The sequence below is a fragment of the Diabrotica virgifera genome, chromosome 7 (assembly GCF_917563875.1).
Source record: "Diabrotica virgifera virgifera chromosome 7, PGI_DIABVI_V3a".
NCBI lineage: Eukaryota > Metazoa > Arthropoda > Insecta > Coleoptera > Chrysomelidae > Diabrotica > Diabrotica virgifera.
This window is the reverse complement of record NC_065449.1, coordinates 148494860-148520246: the sequence shown is the minus strand read 5'-3', so window position 1 is coordinate 148520246 and position 25387 is coordinate 148494860. Positions and strand designations below refer to the sequence as shown.

At 33.3% G+C, this 25387-nt stretch overlaps 1 protein-coding gene across 1 annotated transcript in view; it reads right to left on the bottom strand.

Annotated features, from left to right (window-relative positions):
- LOC114334008 (ATP-binding cassette sub-family B member 6) overlaps nucleotides 1-25387 on the bottom strand; it is a 123283-nt gene that overhangs the window by 2462 nt on the left and 95434 nt on the right. Inside the window, exons 8-12 of the mRNA XM_028284007.2 lie at nucleotides 16630-16805; nucleotides 8298-8503; nucleotides 5278-5485; nucleotides 2295-2473; nucleotides 1535-1790 (exon numbers count right to left, since the gene is read on the bottom strand). Coding sequence (XP_028139808.2) covers nucleotides 1535-1790; nucleotides 2295-2473; nucleotides 5278-5485; nucleotides 8298-8503; nucleotides 16630-16805 — 1025 coding nt within the window. The remainder of the gene's footprint in view (nucleotides 1-1534; nucleotides 1791-2294; nucleotides 2474-5277; nucleotides 5486-8297; nucleotides 8504-16629; nucleotides 16806-25387) is intronic.

The window sequence follows — 25387 nt, the reverse complement described above, 5'->3', positions numbered from 1 at the left end:
TTTATGCAGGGCAGATCAACAACAGATGCAATTTTCATTATAAGGCAGGTGATGGAACAATACAGGAGTAAAGAAACAAACGCTCATATGGTATTCATTGATCTTGAGAAAGCGTATGATAGAGTTCCTCGAGAGATTCTGTGGTGGGCACTCAATAAGAAAGGAGTCCCTGGTGAATATGTAAAGATTGTGAGGGATATGTATGAGGGAGTAACGACTAGTGTTAGGACAGGTGTGGGAGAGACTGATAAATTTCATGTGAAAGTAGGATTGCACCAAGGCTCTGTGCTTAGTCCTTATATATTCTCATTAGTTTTGGACCAGATAACAGCGAAACTACAGGGTAACATTCCATGGTGCTTAATGTATGCTGATGATGTCGTGTTAGTAGGAAATAGTGAAAGAGACTTATAACAAAAACTGGAACGGTGGAGGCAAGCTCTGGAGGAAAAAGGTTTAAAACAGTAGGACAAAAACAGAGTATTTGGAATGTTCATTTAAAGATGGAGTTACTACAAATAAAATGGTATCTTTGGATGGTGAACTGATTGTAAAAAGCAATAGTTTTAAGTACCTGGGATCGGTATTACAGAGTAATGGAGAAATAGATAAAGATGCATGCAGTAGAATTAGGGCTGCATGGATGAAGTGGAAAGAAGCGAGTGGTGTGTTGTGTGACAGAAAAATTCCAATGAATCTGAAGGGAAAATTCTATAAAACAGCCATAAGACCGGCAATGATGTACGAAACTGAATGTTGGACAGTGAAAAAGAAAGAGGAACAACGAATGCATGTGGCGGAAATGAGAATGCTTAGATGGATGAGTGGAGTGACAAAGAAGGATAAAATTAGAAATGAGTATATTAGGGGAAGTCTAGGTGTGGCACCAATTGATGCCAAAATGAGAGAGCAGAGGTTAAGATGGTTTGGTCATGTTCAACGTCGAGACGTTAATCACCCAATACGAAGAATAGCTGAAGTGCAGATTCCTGGAAGGAGTAGGAGAGGAAGACCAAAAAGACCTGGGGGGAGACGATAAGGCAGGACATGTTGGTAAAGGGGATTAACATTGATATGACCCAAGATAGAATTGTGTGGAGAAATTCAATTAGGGAAGAAGACCCCGCATAGGGATAAGGCAAAGAGAATGATGATGTAGTTAGAGCATTGAGAAGAGTTGCCAGATACAGAGACAATAGGAGGACTGTTTTAAAGAATGTTGGTTCATAACAATCTGTCATGCCACTGATGATCAGGCCACTGTCATGCCCCTGATGATCATGCCACTGTCATGCCACCATAGAATAATCGATACATACACTAGTATAATAAAAAAGAAGATTTGAGTCAATTCAAGAATACACATGGAACTATTTAAGGTGCTGTTTCTATGATACAGCACCTCAAGTCATAATGAATGATGTGTAGTGAAAACCATAATCAATAATTTTATAATTTTTTTTAAGTTTAAAAAAGTTCTGCTATAGTTAAAGGGCACAATTCTGATACGATAATAATATATTGATTAACTTACTTGTATATTTCTTTCCGTTTGAGTATCTAAGGCACTGGTAGCTTCATCAAGTAAGATTATATTTGGAGCCTTCAATAGCGTTCTAGCTATAGCCACTCTCTGCTTCTCACCACCACTTAGTCTTAGTCCTCTCTCTCCAACCTTGGTTTCATAAGCTTCTGGAAAGGTAAGAATTTTTTCGTGTATATCAGCACCTCTAGCGGCTTCTATCACATCAGTCACTGTTGCTGTTAGTCTACCATATTGTATATTGTATCTAAAACATGAAAACCTACTAAGTAATTGCTTTTTAACATTTATACACACGTCACCAAGCTAAAGCATATCTCGTAAAATTATTATCTTATCATTAGGTTGAAGAATGGGGGTAAGTTTGATTTTTAATTCGAATTTTTTTGCTGAATTTTCCACAAATATTTTCAGCTGGAGCATATTCAAATTCTAGTTATAAACAATCTTCCGCAGATATTTCTACAAAAATCTAAGGTCCAACACACTATAATCGATCCGAAACAGATACCGACTGGACTAATAAATTTAAGCAAATAAATAAGTAAAATTGAATAAAAAATGAAAATATGAAATTACACCACTTTAAATAGTACACCAATTTTCTATTTTAAATGTATTTTGGTATTCAGTGAAATGAAATAATTTTCTCAATAATAAATCTCTTCCAAGCCTGTTTATAAAAGTTTTATTTTCTGTATGGAATTTTTACTTCATATTAATTTTTTATTATTAATTAAATGAAACTTACTCTACAGTATTATTAAATAATACTGTATCCTGTGGAACTACGCCGATAGCTCTTCTTAGTGATTCTTGAGTAACAGTCTTAATATTTTGCCCATCTATAACAATAACTCCTGTATCGACATCATAAAACCTGAAGAGGAGTCTTATAATAGTACTCTTGCCACTTCCTGATGGTCCTACCTAAAAATTCAATTTTGAAAAACATCGGTAATTACAAAAACATAATGATATACCATATATTAATGAGACGTCATCCCCTCAATTTGACTATTAGTTTGAATTTTCTCTGCAGTTTTATGCAGAACTCATTGTAATTCTCCATAATAATTTTTACACACCTAAAACTTTTCTGGAACTCCACCATTGCCTGGTCCCAAGCTCAGGATGAGAAAGGAGGAGGGTTGTGCGTGAGGTTAGCGACCTCACCACATAAAAAATACTATTGCTAAAGAAACCTCTACAAGCCTCGGAAATAGGACGGATAACGCGATGACGAAAATGGCCACGGAAATGGATTTGAGAAAAACAACGTACATAGGATGCTGGAATGTCCGAACAATGTTTGAAATAAGTAAAACACATCAAGTGGCAAAAGAAATGGACAAAAATAACATTAGTAGATTAGGATTATGTGAAATTAGATGGAAGGGATGTGGAAAAACAAGAATTGAACACGACAAAACGGTTATATACTCGGGAAAATGTGGCGAAAAGACCGACACGAGAGTGGTGTTGCATTCATGATTTCAAAAGAAGCAACAACTGCCCTAATAGAATGGGAAGTCATCTCGGATAGAATAATAATAGCTAGATTCAAAGCGAGATATAAAAATCTAATAATTGTTAATATATATGCACCAACAAATGAACAAGATCAGGACATAAAAGATGAGTTTTACCAACAACTACAGACCGCATACGATAAAATACAAAATAAATATAAAAAAGATATTGTGATGATAATCAGAGACATAAATGCTAAAATAGGAACCAATAATAGTGGAAGAGAAACTGTAATGGGGAAAGAAGGATTGGGACAAACTAATGAGAATGGTAACATGTTTATAGATTTCTGCACCCAAAACAGTTTAGTCATAGGTGGTATTCCAACACAAACTGTGTGCTCAATAATGTGTGTATTATAAACCATCATACATTAAGTTGTAGTGTTTGGTGGTTAAGAACATAGACTTGAACTTAATCAGATTCTACGAGGTTCGAATCGTGTCTAGAGCGCATTTTTTTTTATTTTTATGTACGTGAAAAGATGAGTCTACTTTAGAAGAAGTAATTATTTCGATCCATACACTTTTGTAAAAGTTAATACACGTGTCCATTTTACTTTAACATTATTTCATTTTCGAGAATTTGTATTTATTTAAATGAATTTAAAGTGATCTCATGTAAATAAATAAAATGGTTTTTAATAAATCAATATGGTTTTATCTCATCTAAATATAGCAGCATGACGTCTCCACTAATGTGCATCATGTATAAGAAGCTCTATTTCTCCCGTATAAGAAGATATACGGGGGAGACTGTAATAGAAGAATAGGTTTCGCACAGATATTTATATGGCTATGCCATCAAATTCTACCCACAAGTTCCTTAAAATGTACCTATGGAGTGAAAGATGAGTTTCTCGCGCCTCAAAATTGCCTAGATACTTACTTTACTTTTTTGGGTCTGGATCCGACTACAGTTTTTCTGCCTAGTATCGAGCTACGTCTTTGTATTTGTGTATAAAGTCTGCGTACTCAGGTGCTTTACATTCTGTATTTCCCCACATTCACAAAGTGCGTCGTTATATGTGTTTATACCCCGTTTAATGAGGTCCTGTTTTACACGTGCAACGCCGGTGAGTATGCGCTTGAGTGTCCGCTAGGTTCTCCAGTCCAGGTTCATTCCAATTGTTGGTTCTGGTTGTAGAGGGAACAGTTCGGGTGGTTCGACGCTGACATTTCTCATCCTGTCGGCTGGTTCCTGATGGTTCGTCAAACCCGTATACAGTTGAGTCCGCGAATCTTTACCCGTGCGTCATCATTTAAAGCATACGAAATAAGTCGATGATAAGTCGGAAATTGAAATTCACTAAACGCAACAGCAAGTGACAGTAAGTGACTTGCTGTTGCGTTTAGTAAATTTCAATTTCGGACTTATCATCGACTTATTTCGTATGCTTTAAATGATGACGCACGAGTAAAGATTCCCGGAGTCAACTGTAATTGGTGCCTTTCATCGAAAGTTTGTCTGAATATCTCCACATATTGCGAGGCGTATCTACGGTCTTCTGGTGATGCGAATCCAGCTGCCCGGTACAGTAGGGATAGAGGGTAGATTTCGATTTCATACAGTCGGTAGTTATTCTACATGTTTCATTTAATACCGTGGTGACTTGTTGGGCGTGTCTAGATCTACCCTAGACGGGACAAGCATATTAATCTGCTGAGAAACATAAGGTCTCAGCTGTCGACATTAAGACCTGTGGGTTTGCACCCCTCTTGCTCCCTACAATTTTCCGGAGAAGGTAATCTCTCGTAGTAACCTAAGAATTTTTAGTGACCGGTCTAGTATGACTCCAAGATATATGGGCCTATCAGTATGTTCCAAGTATTATCCCTCCCAAGATACATTCTGTTTTACATGTGGCAATTGGTTGTTGAGATGGAATGCACATACTTGGGTTTTAGTAGGGTTTGGTTTTAATGAATTTTGTTTGTAGTACTTTGACATCATGTTTAAAGCCTCTTCCATTGTCGACTCTACTTGTGTGAAGGCGATTCCTTTTACGGCGATACAAGGTCGTCAGCGTAAACAAAACTTTCAGTTTGGGGGGTGCATTGGCTGGTCGTTGGTATACAATCTTTTTTTTTTGAGTAGACTAGCAATAAATTGGTTAGAAAATCTTACTTAAAAACACCATTACATTGGGAGATTACTTTTAATGAAAATATATGAATCAACTAAAAATATATTGTACTTACTAGTGCAACAGTTTTTCCAGAAGGAACACTGAACGTTATATTTTTTAATATCAACTTCTCAGGAAGATATCCAAAACTGACGTTTTTAAACTCAACATGGCCCCTTGGAACAGATAGATTAGTAGCTCCTGGAGCGTCAATAATTTCTTGTTCTTCTCTGAGAAGGTCAAACATGTTTTCCATATCTACAAAATTCTTTTGAATGGCCCTGCAAGAATCAACACACTTTCATATGGTTTTAAATAAATAAAAAAAAATAACCAAATACACTGCGCATCATTGAAAAGAGGCCGCCTAGAATTTTATACAAATTTTTAAATAATTTTTCTATTGTAACTTAACCCACACAATGCAGAAACACTTTTAGGCACTACCAAACGGTGCCTACAGCTCGATTAAGGATAATAAGTTTGCAGAATTGATATCAGTTTTACGACTTCGGATAATGCACGTGTTGTCTGTACCATATTTTTCTTGCTGTATCCTTTTTCAAAAATCTTTCATTAGTGTAGGTACAGTTGTTCAAAGAGTGAACTTGTGAAATTTTTAAATTTAAAACTATGGCTGAGAAATTTGCTAGATCTTATCAAATTGTTACTTTAATTGATAATGGAACGAGTGAAAGAGAAGTGGCCAGCCAGCTTGGAGTCAGTCGTTGTATAGTCCAGAAAACATACCAACGATTCGTAGAAACTGGATCTCACGACCGACAACCAGGATCAGGCCCGAGAAGAATCACGACGGCCAGAGAAAACCATTATTTACAACGCAGTTCTTTGAAAAATGGGTTCTTTACGACTAGAGCAATCCAAAACTGTTTTCAAAATGGTTTTGGGTGGACATTAAGCACTTCTACCATGAGAAAAAGGTTAAGGAGATTTGGTCTAAGGGCTCGATGTCCAGCAACAGAACATTTGTTAACAGCAGCACATTGACAACGCCGACTTCGGTTTGCTAGAGACCACGAGTATTTGAAAAATGTTTTGTTTAGTGATGAGTCCAGGATGGTTTTTTATGGCTCAGATGGTCGTATCAAAACAAACAGAAGACGTGGGGAACGATATGCTGCTTGTGTTCGACAAGCACGTGTTGCTTTTGGAGGAGGTTCGGTAATGTTTTGAGCAGGCATTTCATTCGAAGGAAGTACTAATCTCGTGTGTATTGATAGAGGAGCGTTGAATGCTCATTGATACACTACCGAATTTCTAGACGAGCATGTAATGCCTTTTGCGGGGTTTTTGAAGGAGAACTTTATTTTCATGCAAGACAACGCACGGCCACACGTAGCTAGGATGGTAACACAATACCTGGAAACCGTCGGTGTGCCAAAAATGAATTGGCTGGCTCAAAGCTCAGATTGAGCCTATTTGAGACCAACTCAAACGAGGAGTGAGAAACAGAATACCTGCTCCAATAAATCGTGATAGCTTCGGTTGGCGCTCATGGAAGAATGGGAAGCTTTTCCTCAAGACAACATCTAGAATTTGATCAATTTAATGCCAAGTCGAATGAGGAGACTAATTCAAAATAGAGGTGGTAATACAGAATATTAAAAATCACGATTTTGTAATTTTTATAAAGAAAAAATGTACAATATTTTTTTTTTTTTATTTTTCATTGTCATCATTTTTCATTGGCGAGGAAACACTGAATGATATTGGACTTCAAGAATGTATAACTATAAGTAAAACCAGACTACATGATAACTGGAAACTTCAATGGAATCAATACTGTATAAATTGTCCGACAAGGTCCTCTTTATTACATCCGAAAATCCCGACAGATTATTGGCATAAAAATTTAGATTTTTCAAGACACGATATTGTTACTATCTCTCGACTAAAATTTGGCCAAGCCTGTTATCCCGCACATCTATATAAAAGCAATGTAATACAGTCGGATTTGGCAAATATGTGACACAAAGAAATCTATTGAATATGCAGCTATTGCAAGAAAACGTTTATCCCCCATATAATCTGATTAACTTAATAGCTTTGAACATACATTTAGATTAGGTCTAGGTTTGCTGCCTTTGCCTTATATCCCTGGTAATAGTACCCCGTATACTTACTTAGTCTATGGTTAGTCGCCCTGAACGACCTGGGTGCGAAAAGTTTTTTTCCCTTCCCTACCCTTGATTGCTCGATTGGATTCGTAATGGTCTTGGTGTATGGTAGGTTTGGTTAGGCGTTGATTTTAAGAAGTGTTGCTGGCTAAATGGGCGCAGTTCCCAAAGACCATAAAAAAAGTAAAAAAAAAGTCATAATTTTTGGGAGGTTTTTTTTGACATTTGTTCTTTAACCCTCTTTAGCGCAATGTATTTTTTTGACATTTGTTCTTTAACCCTCTTTAGCGCAATGTATATCACAAGATACATGACTTTATAATTGATTTTTTAAATATTGGGGGCTTTTTCAATAGTTCAAACTTTGGTTGTCACAATCAGCTGTTCTTTCTCTATACAGTTGGCTATTTTTGTTTGATTTAAACGGTTTCAAAGTATTAAGTTATGTTGTGTGAGTGTGCGCGTTTTTCAAGCCATCAACCCAAGCGGTAAAATCAGTTTACCTACTGTTACTATTCTAATTATTTTTTTTATAAAAACCAATTTAAAGTGACTTGTTGTTATGTTATTTAAGTTTAATTATTTACAAGTTTTAGGCACTAATACTTTCTGGTTTATTTGCAATATACTTTTATAAAATGTATCTTTGGGCAGCATATGTAAGAGGGGTGGGGGCTGAAATAATTTTAAATATGATTTTTGCTTAAATGTGCCCTAAAGCAGTAAAATGCTAAAGGGAAATTATCATGGGTTGAGGATTTCTTCTCTTGGACAAAAGAAAGTTAATAAATGATTACATACTGCTTTAGAACATTCTTAAACATTACACAAGCATCTCAATCAATTTCTTGTAGGATTCGTAAAAATTAAAAAATGACAAAAATTTTAGGCGGCCTCTTTTTAATGACGCGCAGTATTATACATCACCGCAAAATATTGATGAACTGATAATTACCTGTAGTAGGTACCAAACCAATTAAGCGGCACGTAAAGTTGTACTATATATGTAGCAAATAATACATAATCGCCTGCCTTTAGAGTTTTAGGTTCTACTACCATATAAACACAGAGCAAACTTCCCGCTAATAGCCCTCCGCATATTATAACATTTTGTACTGTGTTTAAGATATTAAGAGTGATACTTGACTTAAATTCTTCATCCTAAAATAAAGATCCATATAATACTAATAGATAACTTTAAAAATAATAGGTAATATAAATATATATTTTAAATAAACACGAGAACATAGACTAGTCCAGGGGTGGGTAAAAGCGGGCCGGGACGGATGCGGCCCCCTTGTTTACTTTATCCGGCCCGTTGAAAAATCCCACAAGAAATTCTTTTAATCTCTTTAACGCGATTTTGTTGAAATCAACAGTATTAGTGATTATATACTTCTATTTTTATGATTTTAACGAAACAAATATATTTTAAACATTTTAATTGTATTTTTAATTAAATATTAAACTAATTTTAATACTTAAAATAATACCAAAAATTAAAAATAACGTTAATACGTCATTTTTTATGAACTGGGCTGGGAGCACGCCAAATAGAATTATATTTTAGTGACGTCACGTTGAATAGCAACCGTCGATTCTAGCATTGTGAAATTCGATTTTGTGACGTCAGCTAAATAGAATTCTATTTTGCGTGCTCCCAGCCCTGGAGCGTCCCCACAATTGCTTTTCTCGCGAGGAATCGTATAAACTCTAAAAAAACGTCGTTTCTCGACTAAAAATTTATATGCTTCTTTTCATGAGCATTTTTCAGTGTGTCGCAAATGATAGAAAAAAAGGTAAGTCCGTGATAATATACATTTTAGTGATATGACATTTTAGTTAAATCTGACAGTTGTCACATTTTATTTGCAATTTGGCATAAAAACAAATCAATTGTGTTTATTGCATTTATAAAACGGTATTTTCTTTGATTTGTATAGTCTTATAAATTGTACAGATTATATTCGTAGATATATTATACAATTCGTAAATAATTTTTTTTTCGTTTATAGCGCCATCTATTGACAACTAGAATAAATGTTATAAATGTCACCGACGAGATGTAATCACCGACGTACGTTTTTTTCTGTCACATACAATTTAATGCGTTAGAAAGAAATCGAAAAACTGTGACGCACTGAAAGATGCTCATGAGAAAAAGAATACGATAACTTTTCATGGGCTCTAGCCTTTCGATTTTCTGCTGCATTTTCATCAAATTTTAAAAACATTAAAAATGGTCAATTCTCAAAAAATAATGTTAATTCGTCTTTTTTTGACGAACTGGAGCGTCCCAGCAATTGTTTTTCCCTTAAGGAATCGTAGAAAATCTAAAAAAGTCAGATTTTCTACACAATTTTAATAGAAGTATAACTTCTAACATGCGTACAAAGTACACACACATTCTTTTTCTCTATATTAAAGTCGAAAAAGATACAGGGTGTCCCAAAAGTAGCGGAACGGTCGAATATTTCGCGAACTAAACATCGGATCGAAAAACTGAAAAACACGTTTTGAATAACTTTTAAATATCTATTCAATGACACTAAACACGATACCCCACTCCACCTCCTGCAGGTGGGGTGGGTGTAACTTTAAAATCTTAAATAGAAACCCCCAGTTTTTATAGCAGATTTGGATTCCTTATGTAAAAGTAAGTAACTTTTATTCGAAACATTTTTTTCGAATTGTGGATAGATGGCGCTATAATCGGAAAAACGAATTATCGTGATGCCATAGGTAAATTATAGAAACGGTGTAATATCTCGAGAAATACACTTTCAAAATGAAAAACCAAAAAACACGTATTTAATATTTTTCAGAAACTTATCGAATAACATCAAAGATGACCCTCAACCCCACCCCCTAAAGTTAGGGTGGGGGATAATTTTAAAATCTTAAATAGAAACCTTCATTTTTTATTGCAGTTTTGGATTCGCCATGAAAAATTAAGCAACATTTATTTGAAACATCTTTTAGAATTGTTGGTAGATGCCGCTATAATTGGAAAAAGACGATTTATTAGCGCCATCTATCAACAATTCTAAAAAATATTTCGAATAAATGTTGTATCAGGATAAATGGTTTTTTCCGATTATGGCGCCATCTATCCACAGTTCAAAAAATGTCTCGAATAAAAGTTACTTACTTTTACGTAGGGAATCCAAATCTGAAATAAAAACTTGGGGTTTCCATTTAAGATTTCAAAGTTACCCCCCACCCCATCTCTAGGGGGTTGTGTGGGGGTCGTGTTCAGTGTCATTCGATAGATTTTTGAAGATCATATAACACGTATTTTTTAGTTTTTCGATAAGATGTATATTTCGAGAAATATTCGACCGTTCAGCTACTTTTGAGACACCCTATATATAGGTGTCCCGAAACTCTACCGACAAACGAAGACAGTAGATTGTTCAGATAATTTTAAGACAATTTAGCTCAATTCGCCTGGTCCCAAAATGCTTCCTAAGGGAGCTAGAACTCTTTGAAAATGGCGTCTTGTAATTGGTTTTTCTTAAATATCTCCAGTACGCTTCAAATTAGAAAAACGAAAATCGGTACGTATATTTATCTTCCAGAGATAGATCGATTCCATCCATCGCGAATTTCTAGTACCGATCATAGGCGTCCGTTTTGTGTAGGGAAACGGCTATTTTATCACATAACTTCTTTGTCTTTAACTTTTAAGCATTTTTGATACTGGATTATTAAATTGAGAGGTATTCTAGTACTAAAAGGTACTCATGTTTTAAGTCGGCAGGACACACGGTTTTCTAGAAAAATCAATTTGAAAATGTTTCGTTTCTTGAGTTTGAAAAACTTTTAAAAAATTTTCAAAAAAAAAAAAACGGTGTATTGTACCAACTTAAAGCAAGAGTAACTTTTAGTAGTAGAATACCTCATAACTTAATAATCTAGAGTAAAAAATGCTTAAAAACTAAAGACAAAAATGTTATGCGATAAAATAACCGTTGACCTACCCAAAACGGACGCATATGACCAATACTAGAAATTCGCAATTAATGAAATCGATTCATCTCTGAAATATAAATAATCCTACCAGTTTGCGGATTTCTAAATAGTTTTTTTTTCGACATTTTTTTGGAAATTCAAAAAAAAAATTCAAATCGATTTTTCTAGAAAACGGTGTATCCTATCGACTTAAAACAAGAGTACCTTTTAGTTGCAGAATACCTCACAATTTAATAATCCAGAATCAAAAATGCTTAAAAATTAAAGATAAAAAAGTTATGCGATAAAATACCTGTTGCCCTACCCAAAACGGACGCCTATGACCGGTACTAGAAATTCACGATACATGCAATCGATTTATCTCTGAAAAATAAAAACGTGTACCAATTTTCGTTTTTCTCAATCGAAGCGTTCTGGAATTATTTAAGAAAAACTAATTCCAAGACGCCATCTTCAAAGAGCTCTAGCTCCCTTAGGAAGCATTTTCGGACTATGTGAATTGGGTTAAAGTATCTTAAAATTATCTGAGGAATCTCCAGTCTTCGTTTGTCGGTAGAGTTTCTGGACACCCTGTATAAAAACTATTTAAAAAGTCAGTACAACTATAAACTCACTTTTGTCTCTGTTCTCACAACTTTTAAAGCACAACTGCCTAACAAAGTTAGGCACGTTAATAACTAGCCATGTTCTTCATCAATACAGGGTGTTTCTAAATAAGTGCGACAAACTTTAAGGGTAATTCTGCATGAAAAAATAATGACCATTTGCTTTATACACGTATGGCCGCAAATTCTTCGGTTTCGAGATACGGGATGTTGAATTTTTTCTTACAAACTGACGATTTATTTATTGCTCTAAAACCGGTTGAGATATGCAAATGAAATTTGGTAGGTGTTAAGAGGTATTTATGCCGCATTTTTTGACATACCATTAAGAATTTTATATTCACCATTGTCGTGCATACGGGATGTATCTAAAATGTTTATACCCGTATGCACGCCACTGGTGAATGTAGAATTATTAATTGTATATCAAAAAATGCACAATAACTGTCCCTTACCTACCAAATAAACCTACCAAATTTCATTTGCATATCTCTACGGGTTTTAGAGCAATAAATAAATCGTCAGTTTGTAAGAAAAACTTCGACATCCCGTATCTCGGAAACGAAGCATTTGCGGACATACGATTATAAAACAAACTGTCATTATTTTTTCGTGCAGAGTAATTACCCCTTAAAGTTTGTCGCACTTATTTAGAAACACCTTGTATTGATGAAGAACATGGCTAGTTATTAACGTGCCTAACTTTTTTATTATCCGACATAAACAAATAAATTAAAAGAGAAAATGTTAAGAAAGCCTAAGTCTACAATTGAGTTTTAATTTCAATATTTTATCTATGCTAAACATTCCACACGGTGTTCCTAACTTTGAGGAATAAACATAGTATGATTGTTACACCCGGTATACAATGACAATTTACCTGTCTAGCAACAATATTATTATAGCGATATTGCTAAAGAATAAGGGTATAACATACTAAAAAATCACTTAAATCGGACAACGGGTTTAGAAAATTCGAGACATCTAACTTGAACAATTCATCGAGTGACCCGCTTTTTATGATCGCAAGTGTATTTCACAATACCGAAAATTGTTATTATGAAAACTTGTTTGGAATTAAAAATATGTTTTAATATACAATTACATCCTTTTAATTAACTATACTTAATATCGTTTTATTTTATTACCAATATGATAACTCTTTTATATCTTTTATATGAAATTACCGACACTAAACATCATTTTTATTATTAATTATTTATATGGGAAATAAGCCACAATTAAAATGAAAAAAATAATTTTATTAACGTTTCGACGCCCAAATTCTTTCCTGAAAGAATCAGATAGTAAAAAGAGAAAAATCAAAGAAGCGGCTCTAATTATGCTAAATGAAACCAATTGTGTCGCAAATTCCTCGGTAGAATGCAGTAGGATGTGGTTACCCATACTGAAAGAGGAAGTCAATACAAAGAAAATACCAAGATTACTAAGTCAATAATATCGAGCTAATACATATTTTTTCCGCAAATCGCCAGGAAATTTTGACATTCCTGTCAAAATTTCTTGAAGAAAAAGTCAGGACTTCCTTACTGTAAGGAAATGTCATTTCCTTACTGTAAGGAAATGATATTTCCGTACAGTTGTTAGTGTTCTACATAAATCATTAAATTTTCTTTATCTAGAGCTTCCTGGATAAATTTTTCAATTTCTTCCTTCGTTAAAATCTTAGATTTCTTTGCCCTATAACCTTGAGCTTGCCGTTTCAATAAAGAACGAAGTTTTGAGTATGTAGATATATCTACATTGTGTTTAAGTGCAAGGGTTGACTTCAGCATTGAATAATTGGCCCATAATGTTGAAGATTTCATCTTTAAACAAAGGTCTAGGAAGTATGCCATTACAACATTTTCTGAGAAAGAACTCGTATTTTTACTCATGCGATAATCCATAAAACGTCTGTATGCATTTTCGTACTTTTCTCTTGATTTCTTTGGCAATAATTCTAATGAAGCAGTATTCACTGCCTCAACCAGCTCTGGAGGAGTCCCAGGAATGGAAATTTCATCATCACTTATCATTTTACTTTCGAGAACACCAGCAATTAAATTTATAAGCGTCAAGTTTGACAATTCAACCTCAATACGTTTCCATAGTAACCCAAGTAATTTTATTAGGAATTTCAAAGCACCATTTATTTGGGAATAAAATTATCGCGTTTTTTTTTAAATTAATCAATATCTGTCGAATTTTAAACGATTTGCGGAAAAATAGTATGTTTACCTCGTAGGAAAAGCCACATTCCTGGACTCTGTGTTGCTAAGTCTCGGCTTGCGCCTCGACTTAGCAATCTTCACAGTCGTCCAGGAATGTTAAGCTTTTCCTACCCGGTAAACAATGTACTATATCTTTTTGTATTACTTATATATCTAGTATTATTAATATTATTTATAATTTAAACATGTTACAAGTCAGAACTTGGTATTATTTTTTGAGAGTAAATTAATGTAAGACCAAATACTTACGATGTCGGGATAGTATCACAGGGTTTTTCCTGGTTTTCCCTTGTGATTTACTATGAAGTCTCTAACGCGAGAATTTTACTGTCGTTGCATTTGGTTGTCTTTTTAAAGACAGATCACATGCTATAATTTTTCATGACGGATATTCTTGAGTTGGGGTTGATTTCATGTAATCGAATGAACTATCTTTCAGTAAGTCGTCCCAGGAACGCAACTCATAAATATTGGCAATATCATTTTAAAGTCTTCTACTTTAAAATGTATAATATATGTCTGAATTGCCAATATAAATGAGTGAGATTAAATAAATTATTAGAAGAATTTTTTTGCTTAGCAACAACACTTTAGTTTATTTTAGTAATATTTTGTATTTTGACAACGGCACCCGATTTGGGCGTCGAAACGTTAATAAAATTATTTTTTTCATTTTAATTGTGGCTTATTTCCCATATAAATAATTAATCATAAAAATGCCACAAGGAAATAGCTTCAGAACAACATCATTTTTATTTACTACAAAATGAGACAAGTCTTCCGTTTCTATAAAAAATTATAAGCAAATTTTCACAATTAAAATTTTTTATGAATATTGAAGAATTAATAACCTTTTTTTCTATCAGAACGGAAGAGCTATAATATTTGAAATAAATAAAAATTATGTTCGTGTTGGGTAATATGAGAAACATTTGCAATTCTTTTTTAAATAGGAGGGTGTAATTACATATATTCTTCTTCTTTGTGTGCCGTGGTTGTTTTCAAGCGTTGGCTATCGTCGTATTTAACAAGCTGATGAAAAGTTTCTCGGTCAGCAGCTATATGAAACAATTCCTCGACCGTTCGACCTGTCCATTGTCTAAAGTTACGCAGCCAGCCAATTGATTTCTTCCAACCCAGCGTTTTCCTTCGATTTTGACCTAAATGATCAACCGGAGTAAGCGATATTTAGGTCCTCTCATTATATGACCGAAGTAATGAACCTTTCTCATTTTTATGACGTCGATAATTCTCGCTCTTTGTGCATGGTCTCCAGCACACGTTCGTTGGACATGTGTGCTGTCCATGGGATTTTGAGCATGCGACGGTAACACCACAACTCGAACGCTTCTAATTTGTTGAGATTCTTCACTTTTGTTGTCCAAGTTTCACATCCATCGAACAAAACGGACCAGACGTAGCACTTCAATACTCTTAGACGTGTGGTCAATGAAAGACTTCTACTGCCCAATACAGACCGCCAGCTAATAAAGGTTTTTCGTGCAAGTTCTATTGTGGTCGAAATTTCCTCATCACTTTCAACCCTGCAGTCAATCCAGCTACCCAGATATCTAAAGTGTTCCACCCTTTCCAGGATTTTGTTATCTAATTTTAGTACTGAGTCTTCGACATTAATTTTTCCGACCACCATCCATTTTTCATAAATTACATCCATTACATACTCGTATTATTAAAACATAGTTTTTAGTTCCAATCAACTTTTCATAATAAAAATTTTCGATGTTGTGATATATAAAGTACTTTATATACGGTAAGCGCCACGCTAGTAGAGACACGGGTACCTGCGTGGTAATACCCTGTAATTGCTAGGCTTATGGGCTAATCCGACCCATTCTCCACGTGACTTTCATGTCTGTAATTTCATGTGTCCGTCATGTCATTTATGTCATGTATTTTATAACTTTTACAACTTTAACACATGACAGATGTAAGCTTCAAATACAACTGTTCTATAAACTGTAACTTCTCTATGTTTATATAGATTTTCTTACGTTCTAGATGTCACTAGACATTTCTAAGTTATTCAATGAAATCTTGAATATTCTCAAACATAAAACTACTCCTTTTACGTCAAGGGACTTTTTCTATGTAGGATCAATCTGTTTACTTCTCAGCATTAAAGTAGACAGTGCAACAAGTGAAGAGTCCATGACTGTATTAGCTAAATGTGCCCGTGTGTCTAGTAACATGGCGGTTAATGTATAGTACTTTACTCTTGAGCGAATTGCATCTTAGGTTTTAAACCATGTAGAGCTTTCTATGAACTTTTTTTCATAAAATTAATAATAAAAAAAGTTTCCCATATGATTCCAGCTTACGTAGACACACTGTATATATTATGTATATGTATAATGAAAATACATAAAAATATATTTCATGTGTTAAATTTCACAATTTACGTTGAAGCCAAGTGAAGGCCAAAGAAATTGAAAATAGTAAAAAAAAAACTTACTTGGAATTTAAGAACAGCTTCCCTAAAAGCATCCACTTCGTAATTCTCAGCTCCGTAATATTTAACTGTTTCAAAATTGAGAAGAGAATCTACACTTCTGCTTCGAGTTTCATTATCTGCTAAATTCATACGACGCTGAAATTTTGTTCTCCATTCGGTAATAACGATCGTTAGAACTGGAATAGACGAAAAATAAAATTGTAAACAATATACATTTATTTAATTATACAGGGTGTGTCAAAAGTAGTGAGGCGGTCGAATATTTCGCGAAATAAAAGTCTTATCGAGAAACTGAAAAATACATGTTCAATATTTTAAAAAAATCTATCGAATGACACCAACTCCACCCACTGGAGATGGGGTGGGGAGTAACTTTAAAATCAATAGGAGCCCCCATTTTTTATTACAGATTTGGATTCCTTATGTAAAAATAAGTAACTTTTAATTCGGGACATTTTTTTTTCGAATTATTAAGAGATGATGCTAAAATCGGAAAAAACAATGTATCCTTATATTCCCCGATATACCCTAGAAATTATAGAAATTTTCACTAGGTCACCAAACATGACCCCCATCCTACCCCATGAGTGTAGGGTAGGGGATCTTTAAAATCTTTAATAGGAACCCCCATTTTTTATTGCAGATTCTGATTCTGCAAAACATTCTTAACCATAAAAATTAGTTTATAAACTTCGAAACTAAAAAAAAATTCAAACAGATAAAACTTGTTTACTTTTTCACGATAAATCCCAATCTCAATTGAAAAATGTGGTTCTCCCTTTAGGATTTCAAAGTTGTCGCCCGCCCCACTCCCAAAGAGTGGGAGTGTAGGGTCACGTTTGGTGTCCTTCTACAGATTAAAAAAAAATATGTTTTTTGGTTTTTAATTTGGAGTTGTATTTCTCGAGATATTAGACCGTTTCTATAATAATTTACTTAGGATGTTATGATACATAGTTTTTTCCGATTATAGCGCCATCTATCAACAATTCAAAAAATGTCTCGAATAAAAGTTATTTATTTACGCATAAGGAATCCAAATCTGTAATAAAAAAATGGGGGTTCCTATTTAAGATTTGAAAGTTACCCCTCACCCCTTCTCCAGGGGGTGGAGCGTGGAGTCATGTTTAATGTCATTCGATAAGATTTTTGAAAAAAAAATTTCGATCTGATGTTTATTTCGCGAAATATTAGACCGTCCCGCTACTTTTGACACACCCTGTATATAAATACATTTATATATTATCTTAGAATGAGTATATATGAAAAGATAAAAAAAATTGTTAATGTGATTTGAGTTATTTCCAGTTAATGAGCATTTATTAAGAACATTGGAAATGGTCTAGGAGCAGTTGAAAGACTACCTACTCCAATATAATCTGTATAAATCCTTTAATACTTTCAAAGGAATCGAAAATGCAGTTCTAGCTAAAAAGTGGATTGATAATTATTAAATCTACAGGAACTGTGGTACGGTGACAAAATTACTTGTTGAGTGAATAAAATTCCGATATACCTATAGAGATAATTAGTGGTATGAATAAAAACAGTATAAACTCACGAGTGTGGTCTCATGAGTATAAGCATAAAGTATAAGGTTATACATATGAATAATATGTTTCATATGAATAAAAATATTTTGATGTGATGAGTTTCTACTCACAGTACTTAAGAGTAGATGGAGTATATCCTCCAACATTTGGAGAACTTACTCCACGTGGTAGTATCTAGTCTTATGTACGGTAAGTAGAAACTCATATCATCAACATATTTTTATTCATATGAAATGGAGTATAAACTTATAATTTATGCTGATGCTCATGAGAACATACTCGGAGTTTATACTCCGTTTTTATTCATACCACCCATTGTTTATTTCTATGAAATCTTGTTTGGCCATGATATCATGCGACATGGGTGGATACATGTTAGCAAAACATGCTATTTGAGTGCTCCTTGTTCGAGTGGCAAAATAATTATACTTGTACATGCTAGGACCACAAACGAGTTAGTAGCTAATACCTTGTTGCTACCGGCCAAAAACATTAAGCAGTTCTCAACTGACTATATTAACGATATGACGGCAGCATTGCTTGAAAAATGGGAAGCTTTCACCAAATATTCCACCAAATTCTGAAACAGAAAAAAGAATAGATGCCTTTGAGAGATATGTATATAGATGGATGCTGAGTATTCCACAGATTCCAAAAGTTATCAATAATGAGATACTTCGGCGAATGAGCAAACAAGAAGAATTACTAAGCATGTTCAAAGAAAGGAAAGTACAATACTTGGTTCATGTGGTGAGAGATGAAAGATTTGAATTACTCCGAATCATATAGGAAGGTAAAGTACACGGCAAGATCAGTAGGAAGACATCAGAACTCATGGCTGAAAGACCTGAGGAGATGGATTGACCGCAGAAATCTTTCATATAGCAGTTTCCAAAGCTACAATTACCATTTGGATCACCAATCTTCGAATGGAGATAGTGCAATAATAAGAATGATAACCAGATAAGCACACTGACAAGTTTACAGATAATTTCTGAACACAGTTACAGATGAAGACATTTGACACATACCGTGACGACTATGTTCATTTTACTATAAGTATATTATAGTTTCATTCATTGCGAAATTAACGCGTTAAAATAAATATGTAAGCAAGGTAGAACTTTTATTCCATCATCATCATCAATCTGTTATGATTTGTCCATTGTTGAACATAAGGTCTCCTCCAGATACCTCCATCTTTCTCTGTTCTGCGCCTCTGCCATCTAATTGGTCACAATTCTTTGGAGGTTCTCGGTCCATCGCGTTGGGGGTCATGCTCGGCTTCGCTTGTCTGTGTTGAGTGAATCGCTAAAAACCTCCTAGTTCCATTCTGTATCATACAGGCTATTTTTGGTTAATGTCAATTGTCATGTCAATATTAGACAGCAGATTTGTATTGTATATGAAGGATGTAAATGTAAAAGTTTGATTTAAATAAATGTAGTAAGTAAGAAGAAAATATTATTTGATCCAGATACTCCCAAGGGAAAATACTATAGATATCAAAAGGTTATGTGCCCAAGACGCTGATGACAAAAATAAAAGAAGGAATAAAAAAGTTTTGAGGTAATCCATCCACAAACGTGACAATGAACAGTAAATCATATAACATTGGACTATTATCAAACGATAATTATCTTAATTGGAAGTTCCGAATGGAGATGATATTAGCAGAAGCTGGAGTCACAGATTATATTGAAAAATGTATAGATGCAGAAGATAACACAATGACAGAACCTCAGAAGAAAGCACATAAAAGCAGTGATAACAAAGCAAAGTCTATAATAGTTCAGTGTGTTTCTGATGTCCATTTAGAAGTATTGCGAGAACAGAAGACAGCATATCATATGTGGAATGTTTTAAAACAAAAGTTTGAAAAGAAAGGGCTGCATGGGCAATTATATCTAAAAAGAAAATTACTTACCATGAAATTAAAAGAAGGCGAATCTCTGCAACAATTTTTAACCCAATTTTAAGATATTTTAAGACAACTAAAATCACCCGGAGTGGAGATCGAAGAAAAAGACTTAATATGTAATCTACTAATGGCACTCCCGAAATCTTATGAAACAGTGATCACAGTTATTGAAAATATAGAAGATGCCCACCTAACATATGAAAATGTGAAAAAGAAATTACAGGGCGAAGAAGAAAAAAGATTGTTAGGAAGAAAGAGTTATGAACCAGTTGAAAATCAGGCAGCGTTTAATACTATGAATGTAACTTGTTACAAATGTGGATTCCCCGGACACATTAAGAAGTACTGTACAAATACACAAAATGAAATTACCAGAGCTCACTAAAATTATGACGACCAAATTTAGAGAAGAAACCATCAACCTGCAATGACACAAAACTATCAAGGTATGCAAAGAAATCAAAATAATTCTAGAGGGTACAATCACAGAGGAAGCTACAGAAGAGGTTATAATAATTCTAGAGGGTACAATCACAGAGGAGAATATAGAGCAGGAAGTAGTAATTTTACAGAACAGCGACCATTAGAAGACCAAGTAGATGAAGGGTGTGGGGAAGTAAGTAAGGTATCCTTTTTGACCAAAAGCATGTATGACACTGAGTTAGAACATACTAATTTTAATTCTGTCACCTTTTTTATTGATTCTGGCTGTACTGACCATCTTGTAAATAATAAAGAAATTTTTTCAGATATAATTATGCTAAAAGAACCCATTAAAATAGCAATTGCACAGAATGATAACTTTTTATTAGCTACTGGGGTAGCAAATATAAATGTAATAAGTCATGTTAAAAATAACAGAATTAAATGTGTAATTAAAAATGTATTATATGTTCCTAATTTAAGAAAAAATCTATTAACTGTAGAAAGATTAGAAATGTCCGGAATGAAAGTTATTTTTGTAGACGGTATAGTTAAATTTGTAAATGATAAATGAATTATGGGAATAGGAAATAGAAATAACTTATATGAAATTACATTTGAGATTGATAAACATGAATGTCAAAATGTGGTTACTGAACATAATGAATTTTTACAATGGCATAAACGATTTGCACATATAAATTTTTCAGATCTTAAAAGTTTAATAAAAAACAAAATAGTAAATGGCATAGAAAATGTTCGAATATCAAATATTGAGTTTTGTGAACCTTGTGTAGAAGGGAAAATATCAAAAAGGCCATTTGGTACTAGAACTAAAAGTACGAGGTTATTAGAAATAATATATAGTGATGTGTGTGGCTCCATCACTTCGTGACGGTAGTAAGTATTTTGTTACGTTTATTGATGATTTTTCAAATTTAACTGCAGTATATATGATAAAACAAAAGAATGAAGTTTTCCAAAAATTTGTAGAATTCTATAATATGACAAAAGCAAAATTTGGTTTTGGAATTTCAAAATTAAGGTGCGATAATGGAGGTGAATATGTATCGGGAGAATTACGAAAATTTTGTTTAGATAATGGAGTTGTTTTAGATTATACTACACCATATATGCCACAACAAAATGGCAAAGCTGAAAGGAAAAATAGAACATAGGTAGAACGGGCTAGAACAATTATTTCAGAATCAGGGGTACCAAAACAATTATGGGGAGAAGCAATATGGTATTCAAATTATGTAATAAATAGATGTACAGCTAATACATTAAATGAAAATAAAACACCTGCTGAAATTTGGGACAACAAGAAAATTAATGTAAGTAATCTTAGAGTATTTGGAAGTTTGACATACAGTCATGTAAGAAAAGAAGACAGAGGTAAGTTTGACTCGAAAGCAAATAAATGTATAATGATAGGATATGCTCCAACAGGATATAGGTTATGGGATATTGAAAAGGAAAAGGTTATTGTATCGAGGGATGTCATTTTTAAGGAAAATTGTTTTGTTTATGGTAAAAGTAAAACAGAAATTGAAGTCGAGGGAGAAACATTGGAAGATGAATTAAATGAATCTGAGAATTCAGTAAATAACAAAGCCGAGAAAGCAGACGTCAGGTGAAACCTCATCCAAAATATGACGATTATGAGCTTTACATGGCATTTGATGCAATGAGATTTATTGATGATGTTCCTGAGAACTTTAACCCTTTCGTGACCGGCTGACACGATCGTGAGCTCATGTTTATGTGGGTATCAATATCAAAATAAACATATTTTTAATAGGAAAGATGATATCAATATGTTGTGTCTATTTGTTGTTCTGAAGCTATTTTCTTGTGGCATTTTTATAATCAAGTATATTCAAATGGGAAATAAGCCACAATTTTACCTAAGATTTTATTAACGTTTCGACGCCCAAGTCGGGTGTCGTTGTCAAAATATAAAATAATACTAAGTATTATTATTATTATCTTAGTATTATTTTCTATTTTGACAACGACACCCGACTTGGGCGTCGAAACGTTAATAAAATCATTTTTAGGTAAAATTGTGGCTTATTTCCCATTTGAATATACTTGGTTGTGTCTATTGTGTAATATCAGAGTAACTGAAATTATTTAACGAATTCGCGCTTAGTTTGCAATAGAATACCCTATAAAGAAGGCTGTGTATTTTGACGACAAAACCGGTAAAGGTAAGTAAAGATATCTTGTTTTTTATAAGTGTTTATGTTATTGTAATGGGGTTGTGGTATAGATAAAGTTTCAACTTCAAGATAATAAACCAGATTTAAGAAAGTATTGGTTTGTTTGTAGAGATCTTGTCCCGTAATGTTTGAATATCACGATAGTGAGTTGCCGTCACACATTCAATTTTTAATAGCAGGAAATTAAAATACTAAATATTTATTGGTTTGACTTTTTATTAATTTTTCTATATTTTAATGATAAAAGTAGTTTTTCTAATTATTACAGGTATGCCTCTCAACCAGGAGTTGGCTCTAGAGGTGTTAAATGATGGTAACTAGTCCGAAATAGAAGATTTAGATGGCGAAAATGATGTTGCTTTTGCCGTTCAAATGTTTAAAAATAACACCGATGACAAGGATATTGAAGAAACTGTATTAGATGAAGAACCTGTATTGGATGAAGAACCTGTTCCTTCAACGAGCTCTTCTTCAGCAAAGAGGCAATCGAAAGACATGGCATTTCAGCAAATTTTTGTTCTATTTTAGTTAGTATGTAATAGCATATTAAACAATTATAAAAATAATTTTTATTTGGCCCTATGGTGTTTTACGTTTAATAAAAATGAATTTTTTCATACACTTATGATCCTGCATTCATAGAACATAAGCCCAGAGCGCACGAACGTGACATGTCATTTTGTGACAGGTTCAAACAATGAATTTTTTTTCTGCATTTTTTACACCTTTTTTAGATACCGTATATCGTATTTATTCAAAGGGAAACTTCTTTTTCACTCAAAAAAAAATTCAGGCCTGAAAGGGTTAATGATCTAAGAAATAGGACAGATAAAATACAATGGGAACTGGCTATAAAAAGGGAACTCGATTCCATATAAAAAAATAAAACTTGGTTAGTAATGGATAGGCCAAATGACAAAATATTAGATACCAAGTGGGTATTTAATTTCAAGATGAATGAAGAGAAAGAGGAGGATAAATATAAAGCTAGGTTAGTAGTCAGGGGCTTTGCACAAGAAAATTTAGACTATAATGAGATATATTCACCAGTGGCGAGGTTAACAACTATCAGGGCATTATTAAGTATCGGAAATCAATATGGTTATCATTTCAGACAGTTAGATGTTAAGACAGCATTTTTAAATGCAAAATTAAATGAGGATATTTACATTTATCACCTGATGGATTTTTTACTAAGAATAATAAAGTTTTAAAGTTACAGAAATCTTTATATGGTTTAAAACAATCATCTAAGTGTTGGAATAATGAAATAAATAATTATTTGATTGAATTAGGGTTTAATAGATCTATGAATGACTATTGTTTGTATGTATTAACTGACCAAAATACTAAAATATATTTACTGATATATGTTGATGACATAATGATAGTGGGATCAGACTTAACAAAAATTAATGAAGTTGTCAGCAAACGAATGAATAAATTTGAAATAAAGGATAAGGGGAAGCTTAAGAATTTTTTGGGAATTGAAATAGAATATAAAAGAGATATTGGAATTTTAAAAATAAATCAGTCAAAATACATTAATAAAATTCTTAATAAGTTCAACATGCTATAATGTAAGGGTTGTAATTTACCAATTGACCCAAAATTAAAAATCGTTATATCTAATAATGATACCTTAACAACCAAGCCAATTAGGCAGCTTATAGGTTCCATTATGTATTTAATGTTAGGATCGCGTCCAGATATTTGTTATGCATTAAGAGGATGGGTACGTATTTTCGGCTGCTACGCTATTCAAATGGGGATTCATTTTTTTCGAATCCTGAGAAAACTAGTAAGTATTTTTGAAAAATTTAAACGCAGAATGAAAGATTACGTTATTGGCGAGGGCCGAAAGTCCCTGAGAACTCCTATACTGTTTATTTTAATAAGTTAGAGGGGTGAAAAACTAAGAAAATTTGGTGTGATATTTAATTTAAAATATCTCATTCAAAATAAACTTTATTTATTCTAAGGGACTTTCGGCCCTCGGTAATAATATAGTCTTTCATTCTGCGTTTGCATTAAATATTTATTGGTTTTTTCAGGATTCGAAAAAAATTAACACAATGTCCGTGGCAATATTTCCAAATCTATCTTTGTCATACAACGCACTCAGTCGAATAGAATATTGTCAGCATACTGTCAGTCAAACAGTGACCATCAGTGACAATTTTAAATATTTGACATGGCATCGGGAATATTTTGAGTTGTTGATTAAATAATATTGATATATAGTGTATTTGATAAATAATCGATTTAAGATGTGAACTTAATAAAAAGTTATTTATTGTTTATTATTTGTTGAAGATCTAAGCAGTGAATACATCTGGATAATGTATTCTTTGATCCAAGTATTTTGTTGTTAAAGATGTTCAAAAATTTTAAGCGTTCCATAGTAACAATATATTATTAAAAAATCACTTAAACACTTTTCCTCTTTTCTCGATTGAGTATTAGTTTATAATATGTTGTACATATAAATTATTACAATCACTGAATACATAGTTAGTGAAAAAATTATCACTTTATTAACTGAATTAATAATTTGCAATTATAAAAATAACAGTTCTCCAAGAACATTCAAAAGCCACCTCTTTAAATTAATGATGACATTTTCAAGTAGA